The 16,389-nt window shown below is 42.6% G+C and overlaps 1 protein-coding gene across 1 annotated transcript in view; it reads right to left on the bottom strand.

The window, feature by feature from the left end:
- The window catches only part of LOC136863786 (cell adhesion molecule Dscam2), a 1,545,364-nt gene that overhangs the window by 257,930 nt on the left and 1,271,045 nt on the right, over nucleotides 1-16,389 (bottom strand). The window contains exons 20-21 of the mRNA XM_068226091.1: nucleotides 7,001-7,173; nucleotides 835-981 (exon numbers count right to left, since the gene is read on the bottom strand). Of these exons, the coding sequence (XP_068082192.1) occupies nucleotides 835-981; nucleotides 7,001-7,173 (320 nt within the window). The remainder of the gene's footprint in view (nucleotides 1-834; nucleotides 982-7,000; nucleotides 7,174-16,389) is intronic.

Raw genomic sequence — 16,389 nt, 5'->3', positions numbered from 1 at the left:
TAGTTTAAGAAAAGGTGACGATCCTATGTCACTGATCTCTTCATTACCGTAATAGAATAAGGACAAACTACAATAAAAAATAAAGGATGATACATATTGCGCAGTAGTGAATATTCCCGATTTTGATTTGGACTAATCGACCATCTCACTCGTGTTCCAAGAACAACCAATCTAAATAAAAAATGGATCAGTTTCTATAGGTGAGATACATCGTCAGTCGACACCAAACATTATGGTTTTAGGTTCTATTGGCTAGTTGTTTGAACAAGACTATTTCTCTTCACACATGGCACACATGTCACAAATACCACAAGCTATAATGGCTTGCCGATGTCCCAGAACCTAATCCAATTGTTCATATGCGAGACGTGATGGGAAGACCGCTATAAAATTCTTCTCAGTCAGCTCTTAATACCAAGTAAGCGACACTGGCAATTGAGGTAGCATGGAATGAGTTTCGGCTGTAAGCAGTCGAGGGTTTCATTGATATGATGTCGTTTAGAGATCTATTGCAATTCAGGGTAAGCCTAGGCATGAATTGAATTGATTTTTGTAATGAAAGGAGGCGCAAGAATTTGAATTTCTTGGTATTTTATCAACGAACAGCCCTATTTATCTTGAATGGGAAGTGTATAATGTATAAAATCACGGAAATTAACGTAATTCTGAAATTTTTGCGTCTTGATATACTGAAAGTATCCACTCTACACTTCACTTAGGAAACTAATAACTCATTCATTCGAAGTGGGAGAATATGCAATTTACTGTGGTGACGGGACTGTCAACTTCATAACATTCATACGCAAGAAGCACATGAAATGCGAATCAACTTACTCTCAAAGTCCTCCAGGTTCTCCCATAGCACTTTATAACCTTTGAGGACGCCATGCAGCTGAGTGTCCGGCGGTGGCTCCCAGCTAACCTGAAGGCTCTGCGACGTGAAGGCTGTACATCGCACATCTTGTGGTGGACTGCTTGGAACTAGCACACAAACGAATAATTTATGAACATCACTGACACATACCTCAGAAACTCTTTTACTTGAAAAATCTAGAGTATGTATCATGTAGAAGGATAGATGTAGGAGATAATAAGAGAATGGGTGAGAGGTGTAGTTTCAGCAGTTTCACAGATTGGAAATTTACGAATGAGATACAGGAAGTAAAGTTCTAGGTTATACTGCTCTTCTCACTTATCGACCATAATATTTCAGAGTTACACATTTCAAATTTCTGATAGATATTCAGATATTTAATTTCAGAAAGAGGAACTCTACCAGATATTCACGTGGAATTTTGAATATCAAAGAATTACGAAGGTAAAGTAGCTATTAGAAAGGAAGTGAAAATGTAAATATATAATCTACGTCAAATAATACACACATCAAAGAAGGTTTTGCATCACTACTTCATGTCATTTAAATATGATGCTATCTTGGCCTGTCCTAAGCAGTTCAGAAAGGTGAAGCTTTGGATGTTTGTAAACATACTGACAATTGCTTGTTTCCTAACCCACAGCCCACGCCACGCTCAATTTGGAGGCAGTACATCGATGGATGTTGTAGCACTAGTGCGGAAGCATTACAGGTGTGTTCTAAACAGTGTTAGTGAGCGTCTAGGATCGCACGACGTGCGATGTCGACATATGAACGTAGTCCTATAATCATATTATAATCAAGAGGGATGGTCAACAAGGGCAGTTGCTTAACGTGTGGGTCATAATAAAAGTGATGTGGTTCAAACTTGGAAGTGGTAAAGGATGACAAAGAACTGTTGATGACTTGCCTCGCACAGGTCGTCCAAGGACTGCGACTGCAGTCGATAACCGTTACCTTCAAATTTCAGCTCGGAGGAAACCTGAACGCAATGCCACTATGCTGAATAATGATCTTCGGGCAGCCACAGGTCACCACATTTCAACTTAAACTGTGAGAAACAGGTTGCACGAGGCACAACTTCACTCTCGACGTCCATGGCGAGGCCCAGCTCTAAAACCTAGACATCATGGGGCGTGGTACAGATGGGCCGAACATTATGCTGAATGGTCTCTTCAAAATTGGCATTAAGTCCTCTTGTCCGATGAGTGTCACATAGTACTGTTTCCTAGAGATCGTCAGCAACGTGCTCGGAGGCAATCAGGTCAGGCTTCACGTCTCAGACACACTGTCCAGCATGTGCAGCAAGGTGGTGGTTCCCATATGTTTTGGGGTAGCTCTGATTAATGACTTCCTCTGTGATCACAATGTCGCTCGACTAGAGTGTCCGCCGTGTTACCCGGATATGAACCCTATCGAAATTGTCCGGGATAAACTGAAGAAAACCGTTCATGGACGTCACGACCCAAAAACCACTCTGCAAGATCTACGCCGAATCACCATTGAAGAGTGGGATAATTTGGACCAATGTTACCTTAATGAACTAGCGGACAGTATGGCAAGACGAATTCAAGCATGCATCAATGCAAGAGGACGTGTTACTGGGTACTGAAAGTGGTGTGTGCTATATTAAGTAACTCAGATTGAGAATGCAAACCTGTATTTTTATAGAAGCTCTCATTTGTTGTTTTGTTGGGCAAAAATGACGCTAATATGGTACATCTGTACATAGTTTTCTCTTTCGTTTATTTGTAATGAGTCAGGAGCTCTTTCGTCCGAGGTGATGCAACATTATTTGATGTGTGTATTTAAAATATACATTCCTTATTTCTAATCCGAGGAGAGAGTATTAGTCAAGGCTATGGTTGCGATATTTTCTACAATATCAAATAAAACAAACATAATTATTATCATATTTAATGATCGAATGTTTACAATTAAAATTATTTTTGAACATCGGAACTTTAAAAATGTATGTACTTTGTGATACAAAGCAAGAAGATAATTACACTCTTCTTGAGACATCCTGACGTGGGTATTTAACGTATTTAAAACCAGATTACCTCCCTTGGCATCTTAAAAAACCATAAAACATTTTCACCTTTAAACCATCGTCAATCAGTTTGACACTGACCATGCTCAGAAAATGTCCCCTTGAAACATGTTAAATTGCCATTCAAGGATGTGTAAGCTGTTTAACCGACATTACTAATTCAATGTAAAACAAATACTTCACGTTTACAGTCAAATTTCTTGGAAAAATCAGAAGCCGATGACGTCGATATTAGGTCCCTTAAAATAACAACTATCATTATCATCATTGAGAAATGTAAACCACTACTTCAATAAAACAAATACTTCTGATCTAAAGTCATGTTTTATAAAAACTGTAAGAAAGTTGTGACATTATTCTCTTTAACTGATTATTAGCATGTTGCACACTTAAAATTGGTACAAAATTACGAAGTTTGACTAGTTCTAAAATTATTTTAAACCATTACACAAATTGAAATGAATGTTTAATGATTTACTATCACCTTTTACCTAAATGTTACCTTAATTATTATTGATGAAGTACATTAAACAATGGGTTGGATGCATTCGAATACAGGATGGAAATCTATTGCCATCGTCATAAAGTTGAGCCCTCTCTCTCCCCACATCAACCTATTCGCCAACATTTCAACCCACCATATCGCCACCCCCGGACATCCCCTCCTTTTCAACCTAGTACACCCGTCTGCCCACGCCTTTCCCCACATAGTTTCTTTCCCTTGCCACCTCCAACGCTAGATATCATCTGAATCCTCATCACTTCCCTCAACAATATCACAACAATTCTGCAACTCCTCACATTCCATCTCCACCCTGCTACATTCATTTAAACTTCACTCATAGCATACAACTCCAATAATTACCATCTCCCCAGCTAAGCAGACCCACCGTTACTTCCCCATGATTTTCACATCGCTATACCCATCTTATTCTTCTATCACACCTCCTAATTCTTTTCCCTTCTCCCGGCCCGAGAGAGCGCGTTACGCTTTGTGGGGCCCGCCCCGTACTTCGGGCGGGGAATGAAAAAAAAAGGATGGTAAGCCAAACGACTAATATTCGAATTAGACCATTCAAAGAATTTCGCTTAGGATAAGCTTTTCTAAAATTTGGCCAGGCAACAACTATTAGAAAAAGTTACTACCATATCAGAAGGTGTATAAGGCTTGAAATGCATTAACAGCAAGGAAATTAACCTGGCTTCCAGCGTTTATGTGCTTATGAGCCCTGCGTATGGCAAGTCACACACACTATTATTGAAAGAAATCATTATTATTTGCATTGTAAAAATAATATAGAAAAAGAGAGCATTTAGTTTGAAGCTGATTTTGAAACACCCTAGTCCTACGTCAAGTGACTGCCGAGTTATCGATGCTTTCTTTAAATCTACTATTTAGCAGTAGTATCTTTATCGAAGTTAAGTAAATGTCATTTCATTTTCACTCTTCGTCTTTTCAATCATTTTAGTCTTCCAATTATGCTTGAAGAATATGCACCAAAGAACGGATACATATTATTTACAAATAGAATTGACACGATAAATTTATATCCGGCAAAATTGTATGCTTCCTTGATCACGATAACAAAAATAATTATGTTTAATTTGAAAATGTTTTTAAAGAAACTTCTTCAGATGAGTAGCATGAAATAAAGTATTTATCTATAACAAAATAGTTAAAAAAAGAAAAGCGTGTGGATCAGGCAATGTTCACACGATTTCACAAATATTTTACTGAATTGAAGGGAGTTGTTTATGATGAAGATAGTCTGCGAATATACTTATCTATACAGACTTAATTGAATTAGGCTGGAGACGTGGCGAATGTGATTCGGGCTGGCCTGCAGGAAAATAAATTGGGGCCCGACAAAGAAACTGTATAACATCTACCAGTAACACATATAAAATTAACTACAAGAGGTACAAGAATAATTTTATTGCAATCTATATCCATTCAATATATATATATACAAAGGACTTACTGAGTAGGGATTGAAATTCAACATAATTATAAGTTATTTTTCTATCGTTTGTTTTTACATTTTAAAAACTCTACTGTACTCACATTAGAGTCTAAGGAAACTGGACCACGCGGCGTACTTTCTTCAACGTAATTATATTTTTCTATCTTTTGTTTTTACATTTTAAAAACTCTACTGTACTCACATTAGAGTCTAAGGAAACTGGACCACGCGGCGTACTTTCTGAGATGCAAAGGCTGTCATGTTCAATACTGAGGAGGCTTAGTTTGCTGAGTCTCCCTTGGGTCATGCTATTTCGCAAGTAGTTCTTTATAAGTCTCAGATTCGAAAATTATCGTTTTGCGAAAGAAACAGTAACAGGAATAGTTAGGTCTAAAATATTATATTTTGATACAAATACTCACAAGCAACACAGACCCCTGGTGTTTCTTACATAGTGGAACTAATTACAAGCCACGTATACTCATGGTTTACTCACATGGTGGTACTAATCATAGGCAATGTAGAACCCACGGTGTATCACACATTATGGCAACGCCCACAGGCAACACAAACCTATGGTGCTCCTCAGCGCTGACCCATGGTTTTACTCACATAGTGTTCGACTCGTTGGCTGAACGGTCAGCGTACTGGCCTTCTGTTCAGAGGGTCCCGGGTTCGATTCCCGGCCGGGTCGGGGATTTTAACCTTAATTGGTTAATTCCATTGGCGGGGGCTGGGTGTGTGTGTTGTCTTCATCATCATTTCATCCTCATCACGACGCGCAGGTCGCCTACGGGTATCAAATAGAAAGACCTGCACCTGGCGAGCCGAACCCGTCCTGGGATATCCCGGCACTAAAAGCCATACATTTCATTTCACTCACATAGTGGCACTAATCACGGGCATCATAGTCCCATGGGGTTTCTCATATAGTGGTACCGCTCATATGTAACGCAGACATATTCTGAACACAGTGGAATACACATGATGACCATTATTACAAACAACACCCAGACCCGTAGTGTTTCGCGCATAATGGTACTGCTCCTATGAAACGCAGACCAACGGTTTCACTTGCAATGTGGTACTAGTCGCAAGAAACGTCGACCCATGGTGTTCAGCACGTAATGGTACGAATACAAGTATTCTCATGGTTCTAATGTAATCATCCCTTGATCGCCCCTTTTAGTCGCCTTTTCGACAGGCAGGGGGTTCCGCGGGTGTATTCTTCGTCTGCGTCCCCCACCCACATGGGACTAAATTGTAAGCAGAATAAAACACTTCAGTGACATATTTCAGTATAACCTATATTTTTCTACAATACTTTTTAATTTCCTAGTGTATGGCGTTATTCCTCACTGTTACGAATGAAAATATTAACATTTTCTATGCACTTAATTCTGGTTTGCGAAATATGTAATTGTACATGGGAAAATACAGCTCTGTTAGGAAAACGGATCACGCTGTTGCATTTTATTGATGGTGATAACTAAAGCTTGGCGGTGGGGAACCGTTGTTGAAAAGTAAGTCTGTGTGTCAATGGAAAGGACTTCTTTTGTAACTTCAGATTTTTCTTCAAAAACCCTCTTTGTCGGGATTTGTTTGGGAATTTACGCTCGGCAAGTATTACTGCACCCTTACAGATTAGGGGCTATCTATATGCAAACTTGCAGCTTCGCATGTTTCTTAGTCTATGATATTCTTGTTCATATTTTGGCATACGCTCCTCGCCTCCAACCCCTGTTATGTAGGAAACGTTAGAGCTCACTATTCTTCGTAATCTCTCGATGACGCAATCGGCTTCCTATTCCAGGCTTTATGGTGCTAGAATGAAGACAGAACTCTTAGGGTTTGAAACTGAAACCATAAGTGTATATAGTCCGAAGCACTATTGGTAACACAGTAAATTGATTCTGCATATCCAACAATTAATTTTAAAATAGATTGAATTCAAGTGTATTCTAGGAGTGATATTAATAATAATTACTAACCAATTATCCTTTTGTGTAAGTGTGAACCTAAATTTGAACCTGAAATTTGTCTTCTATCTCTTGTGCCTCCTATTTTTTTCGTATGTAATATTACTCTCTTTTTTTAAAATCTACTTACCATCTTCAAGAGTGATGGCTACCACCTCCTGGGCCATAGGACCGGGACCCAGAGCATTGTACGCTTGAACTACGATGCTGTACGTCGTAAATTTCTTCAGATCTGTAAGAAGACAGTCTCCTCCTTGGCCTCGATTCTCCACACTTTTGTACTGATACTGTTCTGTGTTTAACCTGGAAAAATTGATACCGTAAGAAATATGTTCAGTTATAAACAGTACTGAAACAACATATGTAAAGGAAACCAAATATAGTTTGAAGAAATTTAGAAGGAAGGTAGTTAAAAATACTGAAGATTTGTGGCCAGTTGTCATCACTAGATTGGTACATTTATCACAGTTATGCCCGGTTACATCAACTCTGTGTTAAAGTTTACTTAGCAAATATTAACTAACAATTATTTTTAATTTAATTCAGTGTAAAAGTCCCCTGTTTCACGAACATATTTCTATAATTTGCTATGAAACAAATGTTAAAGACAAAGTAGCACGTATCGTTGAGATTTCTGAACGCATTTGGCAGTGACCATCTTTTATTTCTTTACATAAAGCCCCCCGAGCTTTTTATTGGAACTGTAATTTGACACACATGGCTGACATTATTATAGGTTATGTTTAGCGGGGACCACTAAGATGTAAACATGTGCCGTAAGAGGCATTAAAAGCGTTATTATAATGCATACGAGACAAACGTTAACTTATTATTATTTGAATGTATGCGAGTGCGCTTGAAAAATAAAAATACGGACGGTTATATCACAACACTAAATATATTCTTTTACGAGGAGTGCATGCTAAGGCTCCTACAACACCGGGGAAAATGTGATAATTGATATAAGTCTTGAATGATTTTTGTGCATATTTTATTGCGGGGAAAATAATGTAATGCGTTGCCGCAATGGCAGCAGAAGTTCTTTGCACAATTCTACACATTCTCGTCTTCCGCATAGTCTCCTACAATTATGTGAAAAGAGTCTCAAGCATAATGTCGAAAAACTATATACGCAACTGCTGCTATGGAGACACTGATAAGTTTCAATCTTTGGAAAACTCAAACCTATTTTCAATTTCTTCTAGTATCTTGTTCATTATGACTTCGGTAATTAGGCATCCTTGTAGGAAACTCTCTTCTGACAACTGTAAAAAGTAGTTTTTTCTTAGTATGAGTCAACCGTTGCCTTCTTCAGTTAATATATAGTCTTAATACAACAATAAAGCTTCAAACTTACAACTTCTAGGTGCTAACATTTTGCTATTTTAACAGCTGTTAAGAGGTTTAACACAGGGCTGGTGCCATGTTAATTTAACACAAGTTTTAACAGTTTGTTAGTGTTAACAATTCTTGATGGGACGGCGATTTTGTTAAATTGTGTCTTAAGTCTCCTTAACATCAGTGTTAACACTTTGCATTCGTTGAAGAAAGTGGGCCTGAGTGTAATATATGTATATATAGTATAAAAGATATAGGCTATATAAATCGACGCAGTTTAGAAACAATATATTTTAAACTTTTATATTCTCAAGACTGTGTAACTGAAACTAAAAATAAGGACTACTGTGTAGGGCCTGCCTATCCAAGGCGCTAAAGAAGCGCTCCGATCACCCGAAAGGACGTGGGTTGGGTTGCCGGTCACTAAGTCGAAAAACATTAGAAACGAGATTTCCACTGCAGGATGGGAAGATACCCCTGAGGTTTATTCAACTTATGCCAAAAACGTTTACCAATTAATTCCTGGGCGTAAAGTTGCCCAGACCTACAGCCATCCTCTGTACTCCACTCATTGCCGAGTTAGTAGAGGTCTTTACCTTCCACTCCACCAAAGGCCTTCATAGCCTGTTCGGAGATGCCTTTGCTTTGCTTTGCCTTGGAACACTGACTAAATATTGTGTCCTATAATGACTTAGTTCACATCAGGCGAACGTCGAAATCGAACCAAGTGCATCATAGTTACCAATACGTCCACCAAAGTGAGGATTTATGGCACATAGCTTACCTTGCGATGGGTCTCCTCTCACAGCAGCTCTTGAGAAACATGAATCAGGGGTAATGGGTAAAGAACAGGGTATCGATATTACTTAATTAAAGAGGATACCAAAAGTGCAAGGTAAGAACAATCCTAACAAAATAACAAAATTTTTAGCTGCATTCAAATTTTTACAATAATATTTATTACAATCAGATCGATAATGAAGATATACAAATATATAAGTCAAATATGAGGTATAATACATGGGACCTTTAAACATGGAGCCATCGATAACCATCCTACATTAGGTCGCGGAAACTCCTTCACATGACTTCCGTGCTGTAACAAGCATATCGACAATAATATGAGTAACGGAATATTAAAACGTGCATCAGCACAAAATGCAAGGCTGGTAATTTCCTCCTGTTCCTCTCTAAACAGCTCTATGCCACAGTACTCAGAACATCCTAACTAGCAAAACATAAACATACGAAATTACATTGCTCCGATGAGGCATCGAACACAAGACCTAACAAGAGCAAGACACAAACATACACTGACTGACAGTGACAATGCAACACCAAGGAGGAGTGGTTCGAAAGGGATGAAAGTTGGGGAAAAAACAGAGACGGCACGGACGAATAATTGGTGTTTATTTCAAACCGATATGCAGGTTACACAATGCGCACGGCATCGACTCAGTAGGATGTAGGACCACCGCGAGCGGCGATGCACGCAGAAACACGTCGAGGTACAGAGTCAATAAGAGTGCAGATGGTGTCCTGAGGGATGGTTCTCCATTCTCTGTCAACCATTTGCCACAGTTGGTCGTCCGTACGAGGCTGGGGCAGAGTTTGCAAACGGCGTCCAATGAGATCCCACACGTGTTCGATTGGTGAGAGATCCGGAGAGTACGCTGGCCACGGAAGCATCTGTACACCTCGTAGAGCCTGTTGGGAGATGCAAGCAGTGTGTGGGCGGGCATTATCCTGCTGAAACAGAGCATTGGGCAGCCCCTGAAGGTACGGGAGTGCCACCGGCCGCAGCACATGCTGCACGTAGCGGTGGGCATTTAACGTGCCTTGAATACGCACTAGAGGTGACGTGGAATCATACGCAATAGCGCCCCAAACCATGATGCCGCGTTGTCTAGCGGTAGGGCGCTCCACAGTTACTGCCGGATTTGACCTTTCTCCACGCCGACGCCACACTCGTCTGCGGTGACTATCACTGACAGAACAGAAGCGTGACCTCATCGGAGAACACGAAGTTCCGCCATTCCCTCATCCAAGTCGCTCTAGCCCGGCGTGCACGTCTATGCTGTGGAGTCAATGGTAGTCTTCTGAGTGGACGCCGGGAGTGCAGGCCTCCTTCAACCAATCGACGGGAAATTGTTCTAGTCGATATTGGAACAGCCAGGGTGTCTTGCACATGCTGAAGAATGGCGGTTGACGTGGCGTGCGGGGCTGCCACCGCTTGGCGGCGGATGCGCCCATCCTCGCGTGCTGACGTCACTCGGGCTGCGCCTGGACCCCTCGCACGTGCCACATGTCCCTGCGCCAACCATCTTCGCCACAGACGCTGCACCGTGGACACATCCCTATGGGTATCGGCTGCGATTTGACGAAGCGACCAACCTGCCCTTCTCAGCCCGATCACCATACACCTCGTAAAGTCGTCTGTTTGCTGGAAATGCCTCCGTTGACGGCGGCCTGGCATTCTTAGCTATACACGTGTCCTGTGGCACACGACAACACGTTCTACAATGGCTGTCGGCTGAGAAATCACGGTACGAAGTGGGCCATTCGCCAACGCCGTGTCCCATTTGTCGTTCGCTACGTGCGCAGCACAGCGGCGCATTTCACATCATGAGCATACCTCAGTGACGTCAGTCTACCCTGCAATTGGCATAAAGTTCTGACCACTCCTTCTTGGTGTTGCATTTGCTCTGTCAGTCAGTGTATATCATCCAATAATCATATAATTGGGGCATAGAAATAATATTTACAAATGGAAATACAATCACAACTTGTTCCGTAACAGAAGGTCGTTGGTCTCCCTAAACATTTAACAGACATTCACTAGCATTTCCCTTCTGCGATCCTGTGTCGTGACGTCATACTACTCCCTTCCTCCCCTTACTACAGGCACGTGACAAGGGTCGGCCATTCTTCTGTCTCTAAAAGTAGCTTCCAGCTGGTGAACAGTAAACAAACTGCGGAAGTCTTTCGCTCTCACCGCAGCTTCAAAAATCTGGCCTTCTTCTCGTCCTCATTATTATACATGGGCTACTTGCCATCGTATTTATATCATTACCAATTCAACAATTCATCGCTGCTGCCTACCACGGGCTTGTCAATTACTATTCTCTGGCGCAATCTCCAGCGCAATTAGTCCTTGGCCAACACAGGGCATTTACGTCTCATATGACACATTATGAATAAGCGATAGGCCCTTCTTTACATCGATACGCACGGTCAGCTGGTTACACAAGACTCCTATATCTCAAATGTTATGACCCGCACCTCTTGACACGTCAACCCGAGTAAGTTAAGGGATAAGTAACGTACTCCAATGAACTACATTAAACCATAAAGTTACGTACATGACACATACCTATCAACACTAGCTGTAGACCTAACTGTTGTGACCGTGCTGGTCCGACATGAAAATGTATACAACAAATACACAATCCTAATAATACCGAGTACCATAGTTATCACACTAAATAAAGAACACACGACAAGCAATCTACCATTAACCTAACTGAGTTCGAGTCCTGGGCATAGACACTAAATACTTGACAATTTCCTACGATATTTACATGTTGGCGGACAGACGGCCAACCTTTCTCCTCTCAAATGGAATTTATGACAGCATGCTTATTACAATTGGAAAGCTCTGACCTGTGATGGTGATCATTACGGAACGGCTCCTCAGTGGACAGCCTGATTTACTGCATCATGACCGGCTTAGATGGTGACGACATACACAAGTTGGTAGCGGGAGACATCCTGGCTGGCGGTTGCATTTCCTGCAGCTTACCTGGTGATTGGATGGTCACCACTTCGGTGTCGTGTTGAGTGGACGTGCTGGATGGTTCTGGGTCGACTCCTGATGCCGTGACGACAACTTGTCTGCTTCAGCTCCGGTTACCGCTCCCTCAACACAAATGAGCAGTATCTCGTTCCGTGATGATGTAGGGAAAATTTTCCCCAAGCCTTGCTTGAACTTGGCGTACGCAGCTCGAAGACAGAGACGCTCTTCTGTATGCCGACTTGTAGCGTGATGACCTCGTTCTGGCAGCAGTACAGTCGATGAATGCAACTGACGCCCATGGTGGCTGTGTATATATAATCAGGCTCGCGCCCGCGTTACCAAGCTCCAGTATGGGAGGTCTCCATTTAAGCGCGCCCGCGAATGGAAATTTCTACCGCGCAAAGAGTGACAAGTATCTCACGTAACGTATGCATTTATAATTATAGCCGTGTCGCATATCAACATTTACGGGAAATTATGCAGGTTGCAATTCTCCTATCAGATCCAGTGCATCTCGTATGTAGCTGGAGATATTAAATTAACTTCCTCTTCCCTCCAAGTTACAATCAACCCGCGAGATTCATGCAGTGTTTAGCGTCCAACGCCACTTATGAAGGGGCTTCGCTTGGGTAATAAATTCCTTTTATGAGTCTCTGGAATTTTCTTCACGCTTCTGATGCTATGTTCCCACGAAAAAATGCGCACTCGAAGATACACTTACATAAAGAATGCTATGCACAGCGTCTTCAGGGTGGTCTCATGCAATTCCAATATATTAGGCCAAAATCCACATTACTTGACCATGAAATGAATGGTTCAATATGAAACTAAATTAGATAACCTTTCAGATGTTGGTGTATATAATACCATGCGCAACTGCGACTGATTTGAACCAACAGTACAGGCTACAGTCAAATAAGAGCCCCAAGACTAGCGATGAGGTACAACCCAGCACATAGTTAAAGGAAAAATACCGGAAAATGCACAGTCAAGATGTCTGCTCTCAGCGCTGGGAGTCAAAGGTCGAATCTGGTTAAGTACAATATTCCAGCTCAGAAGGCTTTGACTCTCATGATAAGGACGGAGTCCGACTCTGTAGTGTAGCGGTTAGTGTGATTAGTTGCCACCCCCGAAGGTCCGGGTTCGATTCCCGGCTCTGCCACGAAATTTGAAAAGTGGTACGAGGGCTGGAACGGGGTCCACTCAGCCTCGGGAGGTCAACTGAATAGAGGTGGGTTCGATTCCCACCTCAGCCATCCTGGAAGTGGTTTTCCGTGGTTTCCCACTTCTCCTCCAGGCAAATGCCGGGATGGTACCTAACTTAAGGCCACGGCCGCTTCCTTCCCTCCACCTTGTCTATTCCTTCCAATCTCCCCAAGGCCCCTGTTCAATATAGCAGGTGAGGCTGCCTGGGAGAGGTACTGGTCATCCTTCCCAGTTGTATCCCCCAACCCAGAGTCTGAAGCTCCAGGACACTGCCTTTGAGGCGGTAGAGGTGGGATCCCTCGCTGAGTCCGAGGGAAAAATTGACCCTGGAGGATAAACAGATTAAGAGAGAGAAAGATAAGGACGGAGATGTTTAATAATGACAGAGTAAAAATATCAGATTTACACCAATGTACTGGGGAAATCAGCTACCCCAATTTCTTCGGATTTATGCAACCCACACTTTTACCCTCCAGGGTCGGTTTTTCCCTCGGACTCAGCGAGGGATCCCTCCTCTACCGCCTCAAGGGCAGTGCCCTGGATCTTCAGACTATGGGTCAGGGGATAGAACTCGCCATCTCCCGTGTCGTTCGATAATAAGTTCTTGTGTAGGCACATGGTTTGAGATACATGTATTCATTGGTGACAAACTAGCAATGAGGAGATAATAATGAATGAACCCATGGGACCATAGAAGAAACGCTCCATGTTGATCAGAAACTGCATTGACACTACGTAGAAAGTTACGGATTAAGAACTTCTGCAATCGAGTTCTGTTTGGCCGCGGTCGTTATCGGCTGGTGTGTGCCATGTGTTTAAGTGTTCAAATTCCGCGTTGGAAGAGTATTTTATGCATTTAGTTCAGTTATGTGTGAACTGCAATATACAAACCAATAGTAATTATGATCGTCCGCCTCTGTGGTGTAGTGGTTAGTGTGATTAGCTGCCACCGCCAGAGGCCCGGGCTCGATTCCCGGCTCTGCCACGAAATTTGAAAAGTGGTACGAGGGCTGGAACGGGGTCCACTCAGCCTCGGGAGGTCAAATGAGTAGAGGTGGGTTCGATTCCCACCTCAGTCATCCTGGAAGTGGCTTTCCGTGGTTTCCCACTTCTCCTCCAGGCAAATGCCGGGATGGTATCTAATTTAAGGCCACGGCTGCTTCCTTCCCTCTTCCTTGTCTATCCCATCCTATCTTCCCATCCCCACGCAAGGCCCCTATTCAGTATAGCGGGTGAGGGCGCCTGGGAGAGGTACTGATCATCCTCCCCAGTTGTATCCCCGACCCAAAGTCTCACGTTCCAGGACACTGCCCTTGAGGCGGTAGAGGTGGGATCCCTCGCTGAGTCCGAGGGAAAAACCGACGCTAGAGGGTAGATGGATTAAGAAGAAGAAGAAGAAGAAGAAGAAGAAGTAATTATGATCACATTCGACGTACTCATTACATTGCGATGCAATATGCGCAGTACAGACGCCTCGTTGATGTTCAGATCATGAGCTGGTGTGTGGGTTGTTGTCAACTGCGTTGTGCACAGCTTCTTCGTTATCATCAAGACGTCACTGGTGCATTCCGGACAGGCCTCTTCCAAAGAACAACGTTTCACGCATTTATCTATCATCATCATCATCTGTTTACCCTCCAGGTTCGGTTTTTCCCTCGGACTGAGCGAGGGATCCCACCTCTACCGCCTCAAGGGCAGTGTCCTGGAGCTTCAGACACTTGGTCAGGGGATACAACTGGGGAGTATGACCAGTACCTCGGCCAGGCGGCCTCACCTGCTATGCTGAACAGGGGCCTTGTGGAGGGATGGGAAGATTGGAAGGGATAGGCAAGGAAGAGGGAAGGAAGCGGCCGTGGCCTTAAGTTAGGTACCATCCCGGCATTCGCCTGGAGGAGAAGTGGGAAACCACGGAAAACCACTTCCAGGATGGCTGAGGTGGGAATCGAACCCACCTCTACTCAGTTGACCTCCCGAGGCTGAGTGGACCCCGTTCCAGCCCTCGTACCACTTTTCAAATTTCGTGGCAGAGCCGGGAATCGAACCCGGGCCTCCGGGGGTGGCAGCTAATCACGCTAACCACTACACCACAGAGGCGGTCATTTATCTATCAACCCTTCGAAATTATCCGAAGTGTAGATCTTCGTCCAGGAAATGGTTCTTGGTATAAGCATCGTGCTTCTCATGCATTACGTCTTGCTTCCGTGTACAGTAATATATTCACGTCCTCATTCTAACATGAATTAACAACAACAGAATACATTCTATACAGTCTAAGAATAACTAAATATAATTGCATCTTTATATCAATCCAATGCGTCAAATGATCCAATTTGACCACAATATTAATGGAGAAACGGCTCCCATTTTCAGCCGGGAAACCGATTCCTTCCCCCTCCTTACCTAATTTCATTCCCCATCATTCATTTCATCTTCATTAGATCTTCAACTGAGGTTGGCGTCAGGAAGGGCATCCGGGCGTAAAATCATGTCATAAAGTATCATCTCACATTAACTCCGACCCCATATCAGGATACGGGACAAAGGAGAAAACACACATACTGAATATTAGTGAAGAAACAGCATTGGGACTGTTTGAAAATTGGATAGGAAATCATTTATAATCTAATATAAAATTATAACTTGCTAGATAATTATGAAAGTAACCTATTTAGACTTCCTTTTCAAACTAAGTACAAACTGCTGTATATGGTGTGGATCTCCTCCTCCTCGTTCTTGGTTAACCTTTTATTATAAAGCGTTTGGAAGAATTTGACTTTCATAACTCTATAAATAATAGGCAGGATCTTTTTTTTTTTTTTTTTTTTGCTAGGGGCTTTACGTCGCACCGACACAGATAGGTCTTATGGCGACGATGGGATAGGAAAGGCTTAGGAGTTGGAAGGAAGCGGCCGTGGCCTTAATTAAGGTACAGCCCCAGCATTTGCCTGGTGTGAAAATGGGAAACCACGGAAAACCATTTTCAGGGCTGCCGATAGTGGGATTCGAACATACTATCTCCCGGATGCAAGCTCACATCCGCGCTCCTCTACGCGCACGGCCAACTCGCCCGGTAATAGGCAGGATCTAATTAAGTATTCCTTAATAGTGGATAATAGTCACTGAGGAGCAGTTTAGTTTTAGTAGATATAAAACAAGCGTTTATGGAGTCCATCTGTTTC

This window comes from Anabrus simplex, chromosome 2, assembly GCF_040414725.1.
Source record: "Anabrus simplex isolate iqAnaSimp1 chromosome 2, ASM4041472v1, whole genome shotgun sequence".
Classification (NCBI taxonomy): Eukaryota; Metazoa; Arthropoda; class Insecta; order Orthoptera; family Tettigoniidae; genus Anabrus; species Anabrus simplex.
This window is presented reverse-complemented; position numbering and strand designations above follow the sequence as displayed.